Raw genomic sequence first — 19,887 nt, 5'->3', positions numbered from 1 at the left:
TTTTATTTACAGTAACAACTTATACACTAGAGAATTCTATCAACATTTATTAAATACAAGCTACATAGGAAGTAACTCAAACGCGATAGGCGCCAGTGGCTTTATGAAAGTTATGTCAATCGTACGATTCATACATGGCGCCGCGATTTGGAAGCAGATGGGCAAGACATGGGGACAGTTGGAGAGATTCGCCCAGAACCGAGATGTATGGAGGAAGCTGGTTGGTGGCCTATGCCCCAGCAGGGACCACAGGCAGAGATGAGATGAATCGTACGATACATTAAATATGTTAACCCTGTAAGTCCTACATTTATAAAAGCCTGTGACAAGATCCAAGACAGATAGAGATATATGCTACATGTACATTGTGGGGCTCCTATTTGGAGCAATCGGCCTTAGACCGGTCCTGCAGCAAACTATAATTACCTCACCATGCAGTCTTGAACTCTGGCTGCAGCTAACTAGATTTACATCACCATACTGTCTTGAGTTCTGGCTGCAGCTAACTAGAGTTACATCACCATGCAGTCTTGAACTCTGGCTGCAGCTAACTAGAGTTACATCACCATACTGTCTTGAGTTCTGGCTGCGGCTAACTAGATTTACATCACCATGCAGTCTTGAACTCTGGCTGCAGCTAACTAGATTTACATCACAAGGCAGTTTTGAACTCTGGCTGCAGCTAACTAGATTTACATCACCATGCAGTCTTGAGCTCTGGCTGCAGCTAACTAGATTTACTTCACCATACTGTCTTGAGCTCTGGCTGCAGCTAACTAAGATTTACATCACCATACTGTCTTGAGCTCTGGCTGCAGCTAACTAGATTTACATCACCATACTGTCTTGAGCTCTGGCTGCAGCTAACTAGATTTACTTCACCATACTGTCTTGAGCTCTGGCTGCAGCTAACTAGATTTACATCACCATACTGTCTTGAGCTCTGGCTGCAGCTAACTAGATTTACTTCACCATACTGTCTTGAGCTCTGGCTGCAGCTAACTAGATTTACTTCACCATACTGTCTTGAGCTCTGGCTGCAGCTAACTAGATTTACTTCACCATACTGTCTTGAGCTCTGGCTGCAGCTAACTAGATTTACATCACCATACTGTCTTGAGCTCTGGCTGCAGCTAACTAGATCGCCATACATGGTGGTCATTTTAAATCTGTGTATATTTATATATTCACACCGGCTCTTTCCTCGTGCAGATATTCGCAGAGACTCATTCTTAAAAAGACTATTTTGTCTTTCATAGGATCCAAGCCCAATGCTCTCTGTTCTGTTGTGACGGGCTATACCAATCTCAACGTGGGTATCCCTGTACTTTAACCTCGCATCTATCTTGTTGCTTCCTTCGGCTAAAATGATAGTTTCCCTTCACAGGCTATGATGAATGGAACACTCTCATCTTTCTAATGGATAGGCGTGTCACCATATCTCTTAGTATTAGACCGCACCCACAATGACTGCCTGTGTGGAGTTAGCTGCGTGCGAGGACATATGTTAATATTTTATTAGCTTCATTCATTAATATGCATTTTTAGGTCAGCGGCTTTGGGAACATATTTCCATTGATTTTAAAGTTCCTTTCTTTCTCTTCCTTCTCCACTCGTTACACAGTTCAGATAGACATTGGTCGGTGTCGTACCTGATAGAGTGCACACTAAAACTAGACATTGGTCGGTCTCGTACCTGATAGAGTGCACACTAAAACTAGACATTGGTCAGTGTCGTACCTGATAGAGTGCACACTAAAACTAGACATTGGTCGGTGTCGTACCTGATAGAGTGCACACTAAAACTAGACATTGGTTGGTGTCGTACCTGATAGAGTGCACACTAAAACTAGACATTGGTCGGTCTCGTACCTGATAGAGTGCACACTTAAACTAGACATTGGTCGGTGTCGTACCTGATAGAGTGCACACTTAAACTAGACATTGGTTGGTCTCGTACCTGATAGAGTGCACACTAAAGCTAGTGCATTCATTGCTATAACGTGTTTGACTTTTTTTTAGATCAAATATTTTTTCTCTCTCTTACATTAAAGTACACACACACACACACACACTGGCGTGAACTAGTTACTTTGAACTTTTTAAAAGACTGTTGGGGAGAACTTTTTGTTTAGTGCTAAAACAATTTGGGGGTGTTCAGTGCACAAACATCAACAGGGCGGCTAGTGAGTTCTAGAGAATCTGGAACTGGAGCAAAATTTGAGTTTGTCACAGCCAAACTTGGTTCTTGATCACAATCTCAAATGTAAAAGAAAACCTTCTCGTTGACTCCCGATCAATTCTAGTCTTTAATCCCTATGGTTGATGAGTTTCTAACAATGTAAGCAAGGTTTGTTAGATTCCATTTGGGTTTTACTGCTTACTGGGTCTGTGCCACTAGTTTTAATTTCCAGCTCTTCAACTTTTACTTACCTGCTCTGCGTGTTAGTGAACAAACAAACAAACACAGATACAAACACAGACTATGGTAAGATTTGTGTACAAGTTCTAACTAAGGATTTTTTTATTTTTTTTTTGTAAACATTTCAACTACAGTGTTATTCAATCAGATGTGTTGTGTGTGTGTGCGTAAAAAAAATTACTCATGAACTAGGTGATACACCAGACTTCCTCCTCTATTGGGTGCAGACATAATTAGTCTGTGCTAGCATTTAGGAAATAGTGTAAGTCATACATTAGCTTTTACATTGACACATAGTGCATGGTTTGTAAGCAGGCTTTGTACTTGATGAAGACATAGTGCATGGTTCGTAGGTAGGCTTTGTACTTGATGAAGGTATAGTGCATGATTCGTAGGTAGGCTTTGTACTTGATGAAGGTATAGAGCATGGTTCGTAGGTAGGCTTTGTACTTGATGAAGGTATAGTGCATGGTTCGTAGGTAGGCTTTGTACTTGATGAAGGTATAGAGCATGATTCGTAGGTAGGCTTTGTACTTGATGAAGACATAGTGCATGGTTCGTAGGTAGGCTTTGTACTTGATGAAGGTATAGAGCATGGTTCGTAGGTAGGCTTTGTACTTGATGAAGGTATAGTGCATGGTTTGTAGGTAGGCTTTGTACTTGATAAAGGTATAGTGCATGGTTCGTAGGTAGGCTTTGTACTTGATGAAGGTATAGAGCATGGTTCGTAGGTAGGCTTTGTACTTGATGAAGGTATAGTGCATGGTTTGTAGGTAGGCTTTGTACTTGATAAAGGTATAGTGCATGGTTCGTAGGTAGGCTTTGTACTTGATGAAGGTATAGTGCATGGTTCGTGGATAGGCTTTGTACTTGATGAAGGTATAGTGCATGGTTCGTAGGTAGGCTTTGTACTTGATGAAGGTATAGTGCATGGTTCGTAGGTAGGCTTTGTACTTGATGAAGACAGTGCATGGTTCGTAGGTAGGCTTTGTACTTAATGAAGACATAGTGCATGGTTCGTAGATAGGCTTTGTACTTGATGAAGACAGTGCATGGTTCGTAGGTAGGCTTTGTACTTGATGAAGACATAGTGCATGGTTCGTAGGTAGGCTTTGTACTTGATGAAGATATAGTGCATGGTTCGTAGGTAGGCTTTGTACTTGATGAAGACAGTGCATGGTTCGTAGGTAGGCTTTGTACTTGATGAAGGTATAGTGCATGGTTCGTAGGTAGGCTTTGTACTTGATGAAGGTATAGTGCATGGTTCGTGGATAGGCTTTGTACTTGATGAAGACATAGTGCATGGTTCGTAGGTAGGCTTTGTACTTGATGAAGACATAGTGCATGGTTCGTAGGTAGGCTTTGTACTTGATGAAGACAGTGCATGGTTCGTAGGTAGGCTTTGTACTTGATGAAGGTATAGTGCATGGTTCGTAGATAGGCTTTGTACTTGATGAAGACATAGTGCATGGTTCGTAGGTAGGTTTGTACTTGATGAAGGTATAGTGCATGGTTCGTAGATAGGCTTTGTACTTGATGAAGGTATAGTGCATGGTTCGTAGGTAGGTTTGTACTTGATGAAGACAGAGTGCATGGTTCGTAGATAGGCTTTGTACTTGATGAAGGTATAGTGCATGGTTCGAAGATAGGCTTTGTACTTGATGAAGGTATAGTGCATGGTTCGTAGATAGGCTTTGTACTTGATGAAGGTATAGTGCATGGTTCGTAGGTAGGCTTTGTACTTGATGAAGGTATAGAGCATGGTTCGTAGGTAGGCTTTGTACTTGATGAAGGTATAGTGCATGGTTTGTAGGTAGGCTTTGTACTTGATGAAGGTATAGAGCATGGTTCGTAGGTAGGCTTTGTACTTGATGAAGGTATAGTGCATGGTTTGTAGATAGGCTTTGTACTTGATGAAGGTATAGTGCATGGTTTGTAGGTAGGCTTTGTACTTGATGAAGGTATAGTGCATGGTTCGTAGGTAGGCTTTGTACTTGATGAAGACATAGTGCATGGTTCGTAGGTAGGCTTTGTACTTGATGAAGACGTAGTGCATGGTTCGTATGGTATATCCTATCAAATGGTGTATGCGGTCAGTTGTCATTTGTACTAGTTGGCCTGGCTAGTTTCTTCTTTGAAGGGCCGTGCATTTGTTAACTGTTATGACACCTTCGTTCCACCTATTCCATACAGTTATTTTTAAAACAAAAAGTTATATTTATCTCTCAAGACTGTAACCCTATGTAGTTCTTTCTATCCCTGCTCTTTCTTTCACACACTATCCATCTCTTTAAGTTCATTAAAGCAACTAAGCAGATAATGGTTCAATTCTTCACACTACCATAAAGTTGAAATTAAGCTAGATGTGTTGATCAGATAAGTGGCGCCAGGTGTATTCAACGATTCAGTCATGTTTGTTGACCCATTTGTGGCTCCGTACTTGTAGTTTGGACATTCTCTAATCACCAAATCAACCTATTCTGTTATTCCTTTCTTTTTCCCAACATTGTACACTTGCTACTTGTCCCCATAGATTAGTTTCAGTAGTTTGATGAATGTTACAAAGGTTTTAACCTTGTCCGTAGTCTCTCCTAATCTTGTCCATAGTCACTCTTAACAGGTCCATAGTCTCTCCTAACCTTGTCCATAGTCTCTCCTAACCTTGTCCATAGTCTCTCCTAACCTTGTCCATAGTCTCTCCTAACCTTGTCCGTAGTCTCTCCTAATCTTGTCCATAGTCACTCTTAACAGGCCCATAGTCTCTCCTAACCTTGTCCATAGTCTCTCCTAACCTTGTCCATAGTCTCTCCTAACCTTGTCCATAGTCTCTCCTAACCTTGTCCATAGTCACTCCTAACCTTGCCTATAGTCTCTCCTAACAGGTTCATAGTCTTTCCTAACCTTGTCCATATTCACTCCTAACCTTGTCCATATTCACTCCTAACCTTGTCCATAGTCTCTCCTAACCTTGCCTATAGTCTCTCCTAACAGATCCATAGTCTTTCCTAAGTTGTCCATATTCACTCCTAACCTTGTCCATAGTCTCTCCTAACCTTGTCCATAGTCTCTCTTAACCTTGTCCATAGTCACTCCTAACCTTGTCCATAGTCTTTCCTAACCTTGTCCATAGTCACTCCTAACCTTGTCCATAGTCTTTCCTAACCTTGTCCATAGTCACTCCTAACAGGTCCATAGTCACTCCTAACCTTGTCCATATTCTCTCCTAACCTTGTCCATAGTCACTCCTAACCTTGTCCATAGTCTCTCCAAACCTTGTCCATAGTCACTCTTAACAGGTCCATAATCTCTCCTAACCTTGTCTATAGTCTCTCCTAACAGGTCCATAGCCTTTCCTTACCTTGTCCATATTCACTCCTAACCTTGTCCATAGTCTCTCCTAACCTTGTCCATAGTCACTCCTAACCTTGTCCATAGTCACTCCTAACCTTGTCCATAGTCTCTCCTAACCTTGTCCATAGTCTTTCAAAACAGGTCCATAGTCTATCCTAACCTTGTCCATAGTCTCTCCTAACCTTGTCCATAGTCTCTCCTAACCTTGTCCATAGTCTTTCAAAACAGGTCCATAGTCTCTCCTAACCTTGTCCATAGTCTTTCAAAACAGGTCCATAGTCTCTCCTAACCGTGTCCATAGTCTCTCCTAACCTTGTCCATAGTCTTTCAAAACAGGTCCATAGTCTCTCCTAACCTTGTCCATAGTCTCTCCTAACCTTGTCCATAGTCTCTCCTAACAGGTCCATAGTCTCTCCTAACAGGTCCATAGTCTCTCCTAACCTTGTCCATAGTCTCTCCTAACAGGTCCATAGTCTCTCCTAACCTTGTCCATAGTCTCTCCTAACAGGTCCATAGTCTCTCCTAACCTTGTCCATAGTCTCTCCTAACCTTGTCCATAGTCTTTCCTAACCTTGTCCATAGTCTTTCCTAACCTTGTCCATAGTCTCTCCTAACGTTATCCATAGTCTTTCCTAACCTTGTCCATAGTCTCTCCTAACAGGTCCATAGTCTCTCCTAACAGGTCCATAGTCACTCCTAACCTTGTCCATAGTCTCTCCTAACCTTGTCCATAGTCTTTCCTAACCTTGTCCATAGTCTTTCCTAACCTTGTCCATAGTCTCTCCTAACAGGTCCATAGTCTTTGATAACCTTGTCCATAGTCTCTCCTAACAGGTCCATAGTCTCTCCTAACCTTGTCCATAGTCTTTCCTAACAGGTCCATAGTCTTTCCTAACCTTGTCCATAGTCTCTCCTAACAGGTCCATAGTCTTTGATAACCTTGTCCATAGTCTCTCCTAACAGGTCCATAGTCTTTGATAACCTTGTCCATAGTCTCTCCTAACAGGTCCATAGTCTCTCCTAACCTTGTCCAAAGTCTCTCCTAACAGGTCCATAGTCTTTGATAACCTTGTCCATAGTCTCTCCTAACAGGTCCATAGTCTTTGATAACCTTGTCCATAGTCTCTCCTAACAGGTCCATAGTCTTTGATAACCTTGTCCATAGTCTCTCCTAACAGGTCCATAGTCTCTCCTAACCTTGTCCAAAGTCTCTCCTAACAGGTCCATAGTCTCTCCTAACCTTGTCCATAGTCTCTCCTAACCTTGTCCATAGTCTCTCCTAACCTTGTCCATAGTCTCTCCTAACAGGTCCATAGTCTCTCCTAACCTTGTCCATAGTCTCTCCTAACCTTGTCCATAGTCTCTCCTAACAGGTCCATAGTCTCTCCTAACCTTGTCCATAGTCTCCCTAACCTTGTCCATAGTCTCTCCTAACAGGTCCATAGTCTTTCCTAACCTTGTCCATAGTCTCTCCTAACAGGTCCATAGTCTCTCTTAACCTTGTCCATAGTCACTCATAACAGGTCCATAGTCTCTCTTAACCGTGTCCATAGTCTTTCCTAACGTTGTCCATAGTCTCTCTTAACCTTGTCCATAGTCACTCCTAACCTTGTCCATAGTCTCTCCTAACAGGTCCATAGTCTTTCCTAACCTTGTCCATAGTCTCTCCTAACCTTGTCCATAGTCTCTCCTAACCTTGTCCATAGTCTTTCCTAACCTTGTCCATAGTCTCTCCTAACAGGTCCATAGTCTCTCTTAACCTTGTCCATAGTCACTCATAACAGGTCCATAGTCTCTCTTAACCTTGTCCATAGTCTCTCTTAACCTTGTCCATAGTCACTCATAACAGGTCCATAGTCTCTCTTAACCTTGTCCATAGTCTTTCCTAACGTTGTCCATAGTCTCTCTTAACCTTGTCCATAGTCACTCCTAACCTTGTCCATAGTCTCTCCTAACCTTGTCCATAGTCACTCCTAACCTTGTCCATAGTCTCTCCTAACCTTGTCCATAGTCTCTCCTAACCTTGTCCATAGTCTCTCCTAACCTTGTCCATAGTCTCTCCTAACCTTGTCCATATTCACTCCTAACCTTGTCCATAGTCACTCCTAACCTTGTCCATAGTCTCTCCTAACCTTGTCCATAGTCACTCCTAACCTTGTCCATAGTCTCTCCTAACCTTGCCTATAGTCTCTCCTAACAGATCCATAGTCTTTCCTAAGTTGTCCATATTCACTCCTAACCTTGTCCATAGTCTCTCCTAACCTTGTCCATAGTCTCTCTTAACCTTGTCCATAGTCACTCCTAACCTTGTCCATAGTCTTTCCTAACCTTGTCCATAGTCACTCCTAACCTTGTCCATAGTCTTTCCTAACCTTGTCCATAGTCACTCCTAACAGGTCCATAGTCACTCCTAACCTTGTCCATATTCTCTCCTAACCTTGTCCATAGTCACTCCTAACCTTGTCCATAGTCTCTCCAAACCTTGTCCATAGTCACTCTTAACAGGTCCATAATCTCTCCTAACCTTGTCTATAGTCTCTCCTAACAGGTCCATAGCCTTTCCTTACCTTGTCCATATTCACTCCTAACCTTGTCCATAGTCTCTCCTAACCTTGTCCATAGTCACTCCTAACCTTGTCCATAGTCACTCCTAACCTTGTCCATAGTCTCTCCTAACCTTGTCCATAGTCTTTCAAAACAGGTCCATAGTCTATCCTAACCTTGTCCATAGTCTCTCCTAACCTTGTCCATAGTCTCTCCTAACCTTGTCCATAGTCTTTCAAAACAGGTCCATAGTCTCTCCTAACCTTGTCCATAGTCTTTCAAAACAGGTCCATAGTCTCTCCTAACCGTGTCCATAGTCTCTCCTAACCTTGTCCATAGTCTTTCAAAACAGGTCCATAGTCTCTCCTAACCTTGTCCATAGTCTCTCCTAACCTTGTCCATAGTCTCTCCTAACAGGTCCATAGTCTCTCCTAACAGGTCCATAGTCTCTCCTAACCTTGTCCATAGTCTCTCCTAACAGGTCCATAGTCTCTCCTAACCTTGTCCATAGTCTCTCCTAACAGGTCCATAGTCTCTCCTAACCTTGTCCATAGTCTCTCCTAACCTTGTCCATAGTCTTTCCTAACCTTGTCCATAGTCTTTCCTAACCTTGTCCATAGTCTCTCCTAACGTTATCCATAGTCTTTCCTAACCTTGTCCATAGTCTCTCCTAACAGGTCCATAGTCTCTCCTAACAGGTCCATAGTCACTCCTAACCTTGTCCATAGTCTCTCCTAACCTTGTCCATAGTCTTTCCTAACCTTGTCCATAGTCTTTCCTAACCTTGTCCATAGTCTCTCCTAACAGGTCCATAGTCTTTGATAACCTTGTCCATAGTCTCTCCTAACAGGTCCATAGTCTCTCCTAACCTTGTCCATAGTCTTTCCTAACAGGTCCATAGTCTTTCCTAACCTTGTCCATAGTCTCTCCTAACAGGTCCATAGTCTTTGATAACCTTGTCCATAGTCTCTCCTAACAGGTCCATAGTCTTTGATAACCTTGTCCATAGTCTCTCCTAACAGGTCCATAGTCTCTCCTAACCTTGTCCAAAGTCTCTCCTAACAGGTCCATAGTCTTTGATAACCTTGTCCATAGTCTCTCCTAACAGGTCCATAGTCTTTGATAACCTTGTCCATAGTCTCTCCTAACAGGTCCATAGTCTTTGATAACCTTGTCCATAGTCTCTCCTAACAGGTCCATAGTCTCTCCTAACCTTGTCCAAAGTCTCTCCTAACAGGTCCATAGTCTCTCCTAACCTTGTCCATAGTCTCTCCTAACCTTGTCCATAGTCTCTCCTAACCTTGTCCATAGTCTCTCCTAACAGGTCCATAGTCTCTCCTAACCTTGTCCATAGTCTCTCCTAACCTTGTCCATAGTCTCTCCTAACAGGTCCATAGTCTCTCCTAACCTTGTCCATAGTCTCCCTAACCTTGTCCATAGTCTCTCCTAACAGGTCCATAGTCTTTCCTAACCTTGTCCATAGTCTCTCCTAACAGGTCCATAGTCTCTCTTAACCTTGTCCATAGTCACTCATAACAGGTCCATAGTCTCTCTTAACCGTGTCCATAGTCTTTCCTAACGTTGTCCATAGTCTCTCTTAACCTTGTCCATAGTCACTCCTAACCTTGTCCATAGTCTCTCCTAACAGGTCCATAGTCTTTCCTAACCTTGTCCATAGTCTCTCCTAACCTTGTCCATAGTCTCTCCTAACCTTGTCCATAGTCTTTCCTAACCTTGTCCATAGTCTCTCCTAACAGGTCCATAGTCTCTCTTAACCTTGTCCATAGTCACTCATAACAGGTCCATAGTCTCTCTTAACCTTGTCCATAGTCTCTCTTAACCTTGTCCATAGTCACTCATAACAGGTCCATAGTCTCTCTTAACCTTGTCCATAGTCTTTCCTAACGTTGTCCATAGTCTCTCTTAACCTTGTCCATAGTCACTCCTAACCTTGTCCATAGTCTCTCCTAACCTTGTCCATAGTCACTCCTAACCTTGTCCATAGTCTCTCCTAACCTTGTCCATAGTCTCTCCTAACCTTGTCCATAGTCTCTCCTAACCTTGTCCATAGTCTCTCCTAACCTTGTCCATATTCACTCCTAACCTTGTCCATAGTCACTCCTAACCTTGTCCATAGTCTCTCCTAACCTTGTCCATAGTCTCTCCTAACCATGTGCTTCTTTCAAATCAGTGAGAGGTGAAATACCTAGTTTCAAAATAGTTTTTGATTGCGCCCAAAGTGCATAAACTATACTTCTTAAAACATTGAGGCCATCTATTTAGAGTTTGCATTGCATTATGATGTCTGCGTAACTAAAAGTAATTCTAGTTTAATTGGAGAAGCCTTTTTTTTTCTTTATCAATAAGATTAAGACACATTGTAGTTTGATCTCTGTTGAAATAGACTCGCCCATGTAACACATTGTAGTTTGATCTCTGTTGAAATAGACTCGCCCATGTAACACATTGCAGTTTGATCTCTGTTGAAATAGACTCGCCCATGTAACACATTGTAGTTTGATCTCTGTTGAAATAGACTCGCCCATGTAACACATTGTAGTTTGATCTCTGTTGAAATAGACTCGCCCATGTAACACATTGTAGTTTGATCTCTGTTGAATTAGACTCTCCCATGGAACACATTGTAGTTTGATCTCTGTTGAAATAGACTCGCCCATGTAACACATTGTAGTTTGATCTCTGTTGAATTAGTCTCGCCCATGTAACACATTGTAGTTTGATCTCTGTTGAAATAGACTCGCCCATGGAACACATTGCAGTTTGATCTCTGTTGAATTAGACTCGCCCATGTAACACATTGCAGTTTGATCTCTGTTGAAATAGACTCGCCCATGTAACACATTGCAGTTTGATCTCTGTTGAAATAGACTCGCCCATGTAACACATTGTAGTTTGATCTCTGTTGAAATAGACTCGCCCATGGAACACATTGCAGTTTGATCTCTGTTGAGATAAAGTGCAGCCTACAAAAAATTAAAAACTGGTTCAAGTTACAAATTCACATTATGTGCTAATGCCCTGAAAGTTTAGATACACCTCTTTAGACTTGAAGCAAGGTATTACATCTAAATAATAATATTTAATTATTCTAATAAATGTTTAGTAGAGAGTAGCAGATTTAGAATCATAAAATGAGTGAAAGTACAGTGAGTCTTTGCGCTCTGTGGATCTAGTTGTGAACCTAAGAAATGTCAATATTTTTTATTTTAAATCTGTTATTGTGACTGTTATTTAAAAAACAAACAAACATCAATTAAAGCTTACATCTATAGGCCTACTATATATTTCTGGAGATTTGTATGAGTTTTCAAAAGATTTTTATAATTTATGGATATTTCCAGGACTTTTTCCTATATTTTGCAATTTCAGGAGATTTCCAGGACCTCCTGTTAAATTGACAGGAGGCAGCGGGAAATCTGTTTTAAGTTATCAAATGATTTAATTTAATAATTTATACACCTAAAATGAGCGGGGGTCCTATAAGTGCGGGGCCCACTGCGGTTGCATAGGTTGCAGTGGCCTAAGGTCGGCCCTGCAAAATAGTGGCGTATGCTTCGCCACCGGTCGACTAGTTTGTAATATTTGTTAATGTTTTTTTTTTTTAGAATTCCATTTAATGTTATGGTCCTTAGAAATCAAATGAGTTGGCTCATGTTCCACAAAAATAAAGATCTGCCAGCTTTTCATGGAAACGCATGCAGATTCTTTTTTCCATCTCTTTGAATTAAAAAATAAAAAATAAAACTAAATGTCAACTCTTGTTTTTTTTTTCAAAGAAAAAATTACTATGAATACTATATTAGAAAATCCATAGAAAAAAGATTTAGAGCTGACTGTAAAGAAAAATAAATTTGTTAACCTTTTTTTTTGTTTGTATAATACAACGTCCTAGCCATATTATGGGCATCACTGTTTTACAGAATCTTTTTTCTCTCTACTGAGATTTAAAGCTAAACGGTGTCCTTTCAATGTCAAAACAGATCTGCAAAATGCAAATCACATAAAAGGAAAAACTCAGTTTCGGAAGAAAAAATTACATGACCAAGAGAAGATAAGTGGTTAGAAATATCGACCATTGTTTCATCCAATAGAAAATTAAAAAACATTTTAAAATTAAAAAAGCAACAGTTAAAACCCAGAACATTTCCTTTAATTATTATTTTTACCAAAAGCAGCACACAAAAAAATACACCAAAATAAAGTCTGATAATCAGTGAAAATTATGCACAGAAAGTAATTGGTAGTATAATCTTGTACTTTTTCAAAATGTCGGACTTATAAAAACAATGTAAGTCAAAATTGCGAATAAAAAAAAAATCATTTTAGGTAATTTTAACTGCTAGGGTTTTGATCATTAAAGGTGCTTAGTTATCCTAGACACATGAAAAATAACAGGTTAAATTGTCCTTTTTTTTTGTTCACAGCAAGTGGGAGAATTGGTGCTAGTTGGTTAGTGAATCACTCAGGGCCCTTATAAATATAATACAATTTAATGGACAGACACAAATGTATTTGCCTTACAGTTTGTTTAAAAGAATACATTATATAAATGTTTATCTTACATTTGCTTTAGTTTTATTTTTTGAGTATTTTATAATTGTTCTTAGAATGGAAGAATTCTAATGCTATTATTTTTTCAATTATTTTAATCAAAGTAAATTTTCTTGTGCAGGGTCCAGGAAACAGTATGTCAGAGAGTCAGCTGCTGGTACAGCTTCAAGAACAACACATAGCCATGACAAAGCTTCAGGCTTATGCCCAAGAGCAGAAAGTGGAATCTAACTTGCTGACCACAGCACTGAGGAGAAAGCTGAGACAGAAGGAGACCAAACTGAAATCTGTACAAGCACAGTATGAGCAACAGATGATGTCTGTTCTCTCGAGACTGCTATTTCTTGAAGGTCACCTACAAAGAGAACATAAGCAGATGTCAGAGATCCTACAGGAAAAAGATGACATCATCAGAAGGCAGAAGGCTGCAATTACAGATCTTACAGAGAAAAATGATGGCCTACTAAAAGCTCTGAAAGAGAGTCATGGTTACTCTGAGGACAATGGACTTATCAAACTTGAAAACATTGTTGTTAATCAAAATGGTTCTATTCCCATTCAGGACCATGGCAACAAGGTCATCTTAAGAGCACCTAAATCAAAAAATGGTGAGAAGACTCCAAGTAAAGTTCGTTTCAGTGCTATGAAAGAAAGACTCAGAAGGCACAAAAGTAGTTTGGAGCTTTACCATGGGGACAGACTGGAGACACTAGATGAAGGCGGATTAAGATATGGCAGTCAAGAAAACCTTGTCACCAAAAATGATGTCAGAAATTTTGATCGTAAAGAGAGATGCAGAAGTTTAGTGGACTATCCCTATGGACTCCGGGATGTTGATGAACATCATAATGAAAGTCCTGACAGTTGTTTTGGTGACTCCACTGAGGGCTTTCCAAATGATTCCAAGAACTCTTCTTCTTCTTCATTAGTCAATATCTCAGAGAGGTTAGCTACCATGAGTGGTAAGCCATCATCAAAGTCAATGCCTTCTTATGGGTTTAATGAATTATCAAAGTCTCGGTCAGTGCCCCATGCCTTGCCAACAGTTGCAGAAAATGATACTGGGAATACAAATTTAAAAGAACGCCCTCTCTCACTGCCCAGTGTAGAGCTGTTAGTTAAGGATGTTCCACCAAGCAGCAATAGCAGCTCCACAACAAGCTTAAACAATGTCGGCCAGCCAGCACCCAGTCCAAGCAATGCTTCCCCACCTTCAGAATCAAACCCATTTAAATCATTTAAGAATGTCTTCAAACGCCGTGGCAGTAAAAAGAAAAAATCTCCCATTGCAGAGAATCAAGAATCCAATTCTGAGGCCTTAAAACAACATTTTAAGAAATTTAATTTATCTTAAAGTTTTCCATACGTTTTATTAGGGTTCAAAAAATGACAACTTTATATTTAGGAAAGAAAATACTGAAAATCAAAGTTGAAGTTCTTGTATGTAAAAGACAAATAAAGCAGCTTGACTACTTGAAATAAATAAATATAAATATGACATGTCTAGATAAAAGTTTACCTTCTCTTCTGTTGGAATTCAAAATGTCCTGAAAAAAAAAAGACAGTTTTTTAAACAAGTTTTTTCAGGAAAACTCAAAATGTTTCTACAGAAAATATTTGTGTGCTATATTTTGTATACAGCATCTCTGTGTGTTTTGACATGTTTCAGAGCAAATGTACATGTAACTTATCCCCTGCTATCACTGGTCTCTAACAGGTTCACATTGCTTGCATATGATTTAACAGTATTGCTTGCATCTTTGGATGCTTAGAATTGAATATCAGTGGTGTTCAACAAAATTTTTACAGAGCACAATCTAATCTGACGTGAATGGTGCAGTAACCATAATGCAATGCTATTTAATATTTGTGTAGTTTTAATACTTGATGCAGATCAATATAAACAATGCCAGAGAATCTCTTTGAAATCTATGCAAAGTCTGTCTGAATGTATCTCTTACATTTTGTTGGCTGAATGTGCCAACAACTCTTCACTCACTTCAAATCTTTCTGAAGCCATGCTTTTCACTTACATCATGTTGACCCAATTTTTTAGTAGATTTAAACAGGAATATGAATACTTGACTTTGTCTCATGGTTTCTGAATAGGGCTATTGAGTAGATTTGTTGGCTATTTTTTTACTACCATGATGTCAGTAAGATATATCATCTAAGTTCAATGGGTTTATTTATTGAGAATATCTACTGCTTTGTGGACACTCCAGGAGTAGACTTCCAATAGAATTAACACATTGTGTAAATAGCTTCATTAAAATACATATTATTTTGTACCAGTAAAGACTATACCAGGCATGTTGGGTGCTTGTGGATTACCTAATGAATAATTTAAATGTTAACATTGTTAGTTGTTGAGGGTCTTTATGCATTGGACTGTAATGAATTCTTGATTTGATCAGTTAGCTTAGGCCCTTCATTTCAGTCATTGATCAGTTTGGCCTGCACATCTAATAGAAGCTTTTGATTGGTTGGAAATACAAAATGTACACCAATGATAGAAGAACTAAATTACCAATTAGAAAACTAAAATTTTTCTAATAATAGAGACAATCGCTAGAAACCAATCATTAACTTACAATTTTTTTGTTCTACTCCGACTCTATACCAACTAGTGGGAAGAAGCTCAAATAGAAACATTCATGAAAACATTGGGGAAATGTTTGAACTAATGCTGGGGGACTTGTGTATACACATTGTACAGCCAGAGAATGCTATGTTATTATGTGAATGACACATCTTGATGCAGTTTTTTAGGATTTCCTTGTTATAATGCCTACATCAGAAACAAAGATCCTATTTCCTGTTGTAATAATGCCAGGACTTTTTAGAAATGTCTTTTAAGAAATAATCAATTGACATCTGCTACTCGTCCACTGTATCCTGAGCTAGACAACAAAATACTATGACCAAATGTTCATGACCTTCAAATGTTTATATATTGTGCAATTGTTGTCCTTCACCTGGCCTTTAGTCTGTTGGACGGTTGGGGCACCACAAAAGATCTGTTGACCGTCCTCCATTCCTCTCTGTCTTTTGCCTTTTATAGAACCTCTTTCAATGGCAGGCCCGTCCATTCTTTTATGTTCCCATCATTTTTTCTGTCTGCCTCTTCTTCCTTTTCCTGGTACTGTTCCCATGAATGAAGGTCTTTGCAAGCTCAGAAGACTTTGTAATATGGCTGTAGAGTTTTAGTTTGCATTTCTTTTTACACTAGTTGGCATGTCATCATGGGGTCTAATTGCTGTAGTAACTCTGTCTCTAATCTCTTCTTTTCTGATGCAGTCTTTAAATGTGATTCCTAGGATCCTCTAGCATTTCAACTCCATTGCTAGGATTCTCCTCTCTAGCTCTGGAGTCAGCGTCCAAGACTCGCAAGCATATAAGAATGTGGCCATGACCAGGGAGCGCATCAGTTTGACTGATATATCATTGATTCTTAGCTAGTCAAAGAAATTATTTTTTAAGATATTGAGCTTTTCCATGCATGGCTATCATTTGCAAGTTTTCAGTTCTTTACAATAACCTTCATTATTTCAAAACTTCCGATTCTGCAGTCCACTGGTACTGGGTCCTCCTATTTATCCCATGAGTGATGCTTCATTTTTGTTATTTTTGTGTTGTCATACATTCACTTATCAATTGTATAATTACCTTGTTCTTCTCTAACTGGACAAATACTTTTCAGTTGTATTCAAATGATATCAAATGAAAGCCAATTCACTTCGTTGGACACATTTAAGGACTGCCTGCAACCAGTGAGCCCCATAGTTGACATACCTGCTCTTCATCCTTGAAACCATTTGGAGCTATACATTATTTTCATCTGTTATTGCAATTGTTCATATATATACTATCAAATGAATACACATCATTTGTAATTAAAATATAGGTAAAATATAGTCCTTAACTATGGTGGATGTTTTAAAGGGACATAATTTCATTTATGTTTTTGGGAGGGAGGAAATACAATTAATTCCCTTTTGTTGTATGAAACATTGTCATTAATAGCAAAGAATGTCCTATTCCCTGACTATAAAGTATACACACATTCATTTCTTTTGTTTGATTCTTGAGTTTGAAACAACATTATCCATGTTAGCTTGAAACCAGTGACTTTTGTTTTACTTATGAATCATGTTTGTTGCTGAAATTTTGGTACTAAGTTATGGACATTTTTGTACCTGATTATTTTGTTGAATACCCATGTAGAGCAGAAGTAGCAGTGAGACAACTTTTCTGGTTTGTATCCAAAGGTTACCTAGATACTACTTAGTCAACTATTACCTAGATACTACTTAGTCAACTATTACCTAGATACTACTTAGTCAACTATTGGTCATAGGAACAAGTAAATAGTAGGCTTAAAGCTTGGTCTAGATCATAAGTTCATGTATACACAGAACTCATGCACCATTACCCCAATGACTGTTGGAAATGATTTTGATCTTCTCTGACATTTGGATGTGAGTATAAATCAGGATCAATAAGAGATGAGTACAAAACTGTTTTAGGTCCATTATACACAGATCTTACTTCATACACGATGTTTCCTCCACATTTAAAACTTTTTTTTTTACTTTAAATAATGAGATCTATGTTTAAGTTTTTCATGTAAACTTGTAAACCTTTGGCTGGGTTTCTATCTGGTCGACTTGTTAATACTTTATGATGCCAACTGTAAACATTTCTCCACAGACTGTAACATAGACTGCAATATGTACAATACTATGCTGAGCAGCCACATTTTTTTTTATTCTTTGGTTTGGATTGAACTGATTATTTGTAAATAACTTTCTTTTGTTTTCAGTTCTCTGTATAGTCTCTTGTCCTATGACTAGTTTGTTTCTTACTGCTGAGCAGCATGAGTCCAGCACTATGCAGTTTACTTTAATACCTTCAAGTTGATACTTTCTTTGGAATCTGATGTTTGAACTTTTATGCTTATACAATGTTGGTGTTGTTTTGAATTACATTGTTTATTTATATAAAACAGCTTCTTTACATAACACCAAAATGAATCTATAGTAGTTGAAACAACAGATTTTTATTCTAGAAATAGTAGGCATTTCATCTTTTGCACACATTTTCTTATGTGCATTTTTTATTGCACCAAATGTCTAATATTTGTACTGTAAAAAAAAATTTAAGAACAAAATTTTGTTTTTGTAAAATTACAATGGGTTTTTGCCACACAAATGTTATTACACAAGAGTCTACACAAGAAAAAACCCATAAACCACTTTTTAGACATTTAACATTCACTTAACTGGGAATATTCAAAAATACTTCAACTATTGTATATGTCATCATGTCTAATGTATTTTAGAACATGATACTATTGAGTGTTATTATAAAGAACACTAATTATGTTTTTAATGTAAACCACATTATGTTCAATGAACTACTGCTACACATTACATCACTGCTATTTTCTCTTGTGTTAGTGTGCCATATATATATATATACACTTTATGTCTTATATATTCCTAGATATTTTAATAAATATATATATGCAGCATGTTAAGTTTTTGCTATTTGAAGACAAGTAATACTAAATGTAACTCATTTTGTACCAAAAAATGTAAGGATGGCTCTTAAGATGGACTGGGAATTTGTCTAGTTTTGACTTGTTAGTGTCAAAAAGTTTGGTTATGATCAATATATTCGGTCAGATTTCAAGAAGTATCTACTGTGTATAAAGTAGCTTGGCTTTAGAACTGACTTTGATTCTTTTTAAAATTGATTCAGGTAGAGAATTTTATTGTATTAATTATTAGAGCTCCATTTGTTTTCACAAACATTCAAACCAATAGATTGCTACAGATCTGACAAAGCTATTAGCTAACTAAAAGACAACACCGAGAGACATTGACAAACACTGAGAGACATTGACAAACACCGAGAGACATTGACAAACACTGAGAGACATTGACAAACACCGAGAGACATTGACAAACACTGAGAGACATTGACAAACACAGAGAGACATTGACAAACACTGAGAGACATTGACAAACACCGAGAGACATTGACAAACACTGAGAGACATTGACAAACACCGAGAGACATTGACAAACACAGAGAGACATTGACAAACACAGAGAGACATTGACAAACACAGAGAGACATTGACAAACACTGAGAGACATTGACAAACACTGAGAGACAACATTGACAAACACCGAGAGACATTGACAAACACCGAGAGACATTGACAAACACTGAGAGACATTGACAAACACCGAGAGACATTGACAAACATGGGCCAGAGAGACAATAAATCATGCCTGGATTTTCTCTGAATGTGTTTAGGTATCAAGTTGTCATTGTTCATAGGTTCTGCTGTTTAAGTCAAGAGCTCATACACAAATAAAGCAAATATTACAGACTATTCCAGTTTGATGGAGTACAAAACATTCTTCAAGTATTTCTCATTGGATCAATTCATGTTTCTTGTATATTTGTTAGACTTTCAAAATCTGCTAGGAACATTATTTGCTAAAAAGAAAATCTCATGAAGATTCTTTTTAAAAAATTTGAAATGAAATTTAGCTCAGAATCAAAGAAAAATTGCTACAATAATGAAACTCAAAGATTTGTTTATTAATTTCTTTTTTTTTTGTCTTTTAAAAAGTAACTGTTCACTGAATATTAAGATATTGTTAAATTCAAGTTTAGAAATATCATATGTCTGTTTTTAAACTGTTTGTATTTATTCCAAATGTTTATTTAAACCATTCCCATCTCTTGTTGGGCAGATTGTGGCCTGGGTACATTGAAGTTACATTGGAAGACAATTGTTTGTATAACCTCTAATCCAATCCAACATTCTGTTGTCAAACTGTGTTCATGTTTGTCTTGTGTTCATTTGGTTTCAATGTTTTGTTGTTTTTCTAATACAAAGTTTGTCAGATGAAAATAAAATGTTTCCATCTCCTCTAAGGACATACTTGACTTTGTCTGACTTATTCTTATGTGCC

The 19,887-nt window shown here is 38.4% G+C and overlaps 1 protein-coding gene across 5 annotated transcripts in view; it reads left to right on the top strand.

Moving 5' to 3' along the window:
* The window catches only part of LOC106052233 (putative leucine-rich repeat-containing protein DDB_G0290503), an 88,257-nt gene extending 68,403 nt beyond the window's left edge, over positions 1-19,854 (top strand). For all 5 annotated transcript variants that reach the window (XM_056039900.1, XM_056039897.1, XM_056039898.1 and 2 more), the window contains exon 3: positions 13,011-19,854. In XM_056039900.1, the coding sequence (XP_055895875.1) occupies positions 13,011-14,243 (1,233 nt within the window). In that variant the 3' untranslated portion in view covers positions 14,244-19,854. The remainder of the gene's footprint in view (positions 1-13,010) is intronic.
* The last annotated feature ends 33 nt before the right edge of the window (positions 19,855-19,887 follow it).

The sequence above is a fragment of the Biomphalaria glabrata genome, chromosome 9 (assembly GCF_947242115.1).
Source record: "Biomphalaria glabrata chromosome 9, xgBioGlab47.1, whole genome shotgun sequence".
Taxonomy (NCBI): Eukaryota; Metazoa; Mollusca; class Gastropoda; family Planorbidae; genus Biomphalaria; species Biomphalaria glabrata.
Note: the sequence above shows the minus strand (reverse complement) of the source record. Positions and strands in the feature narration are given on the sequence as shown.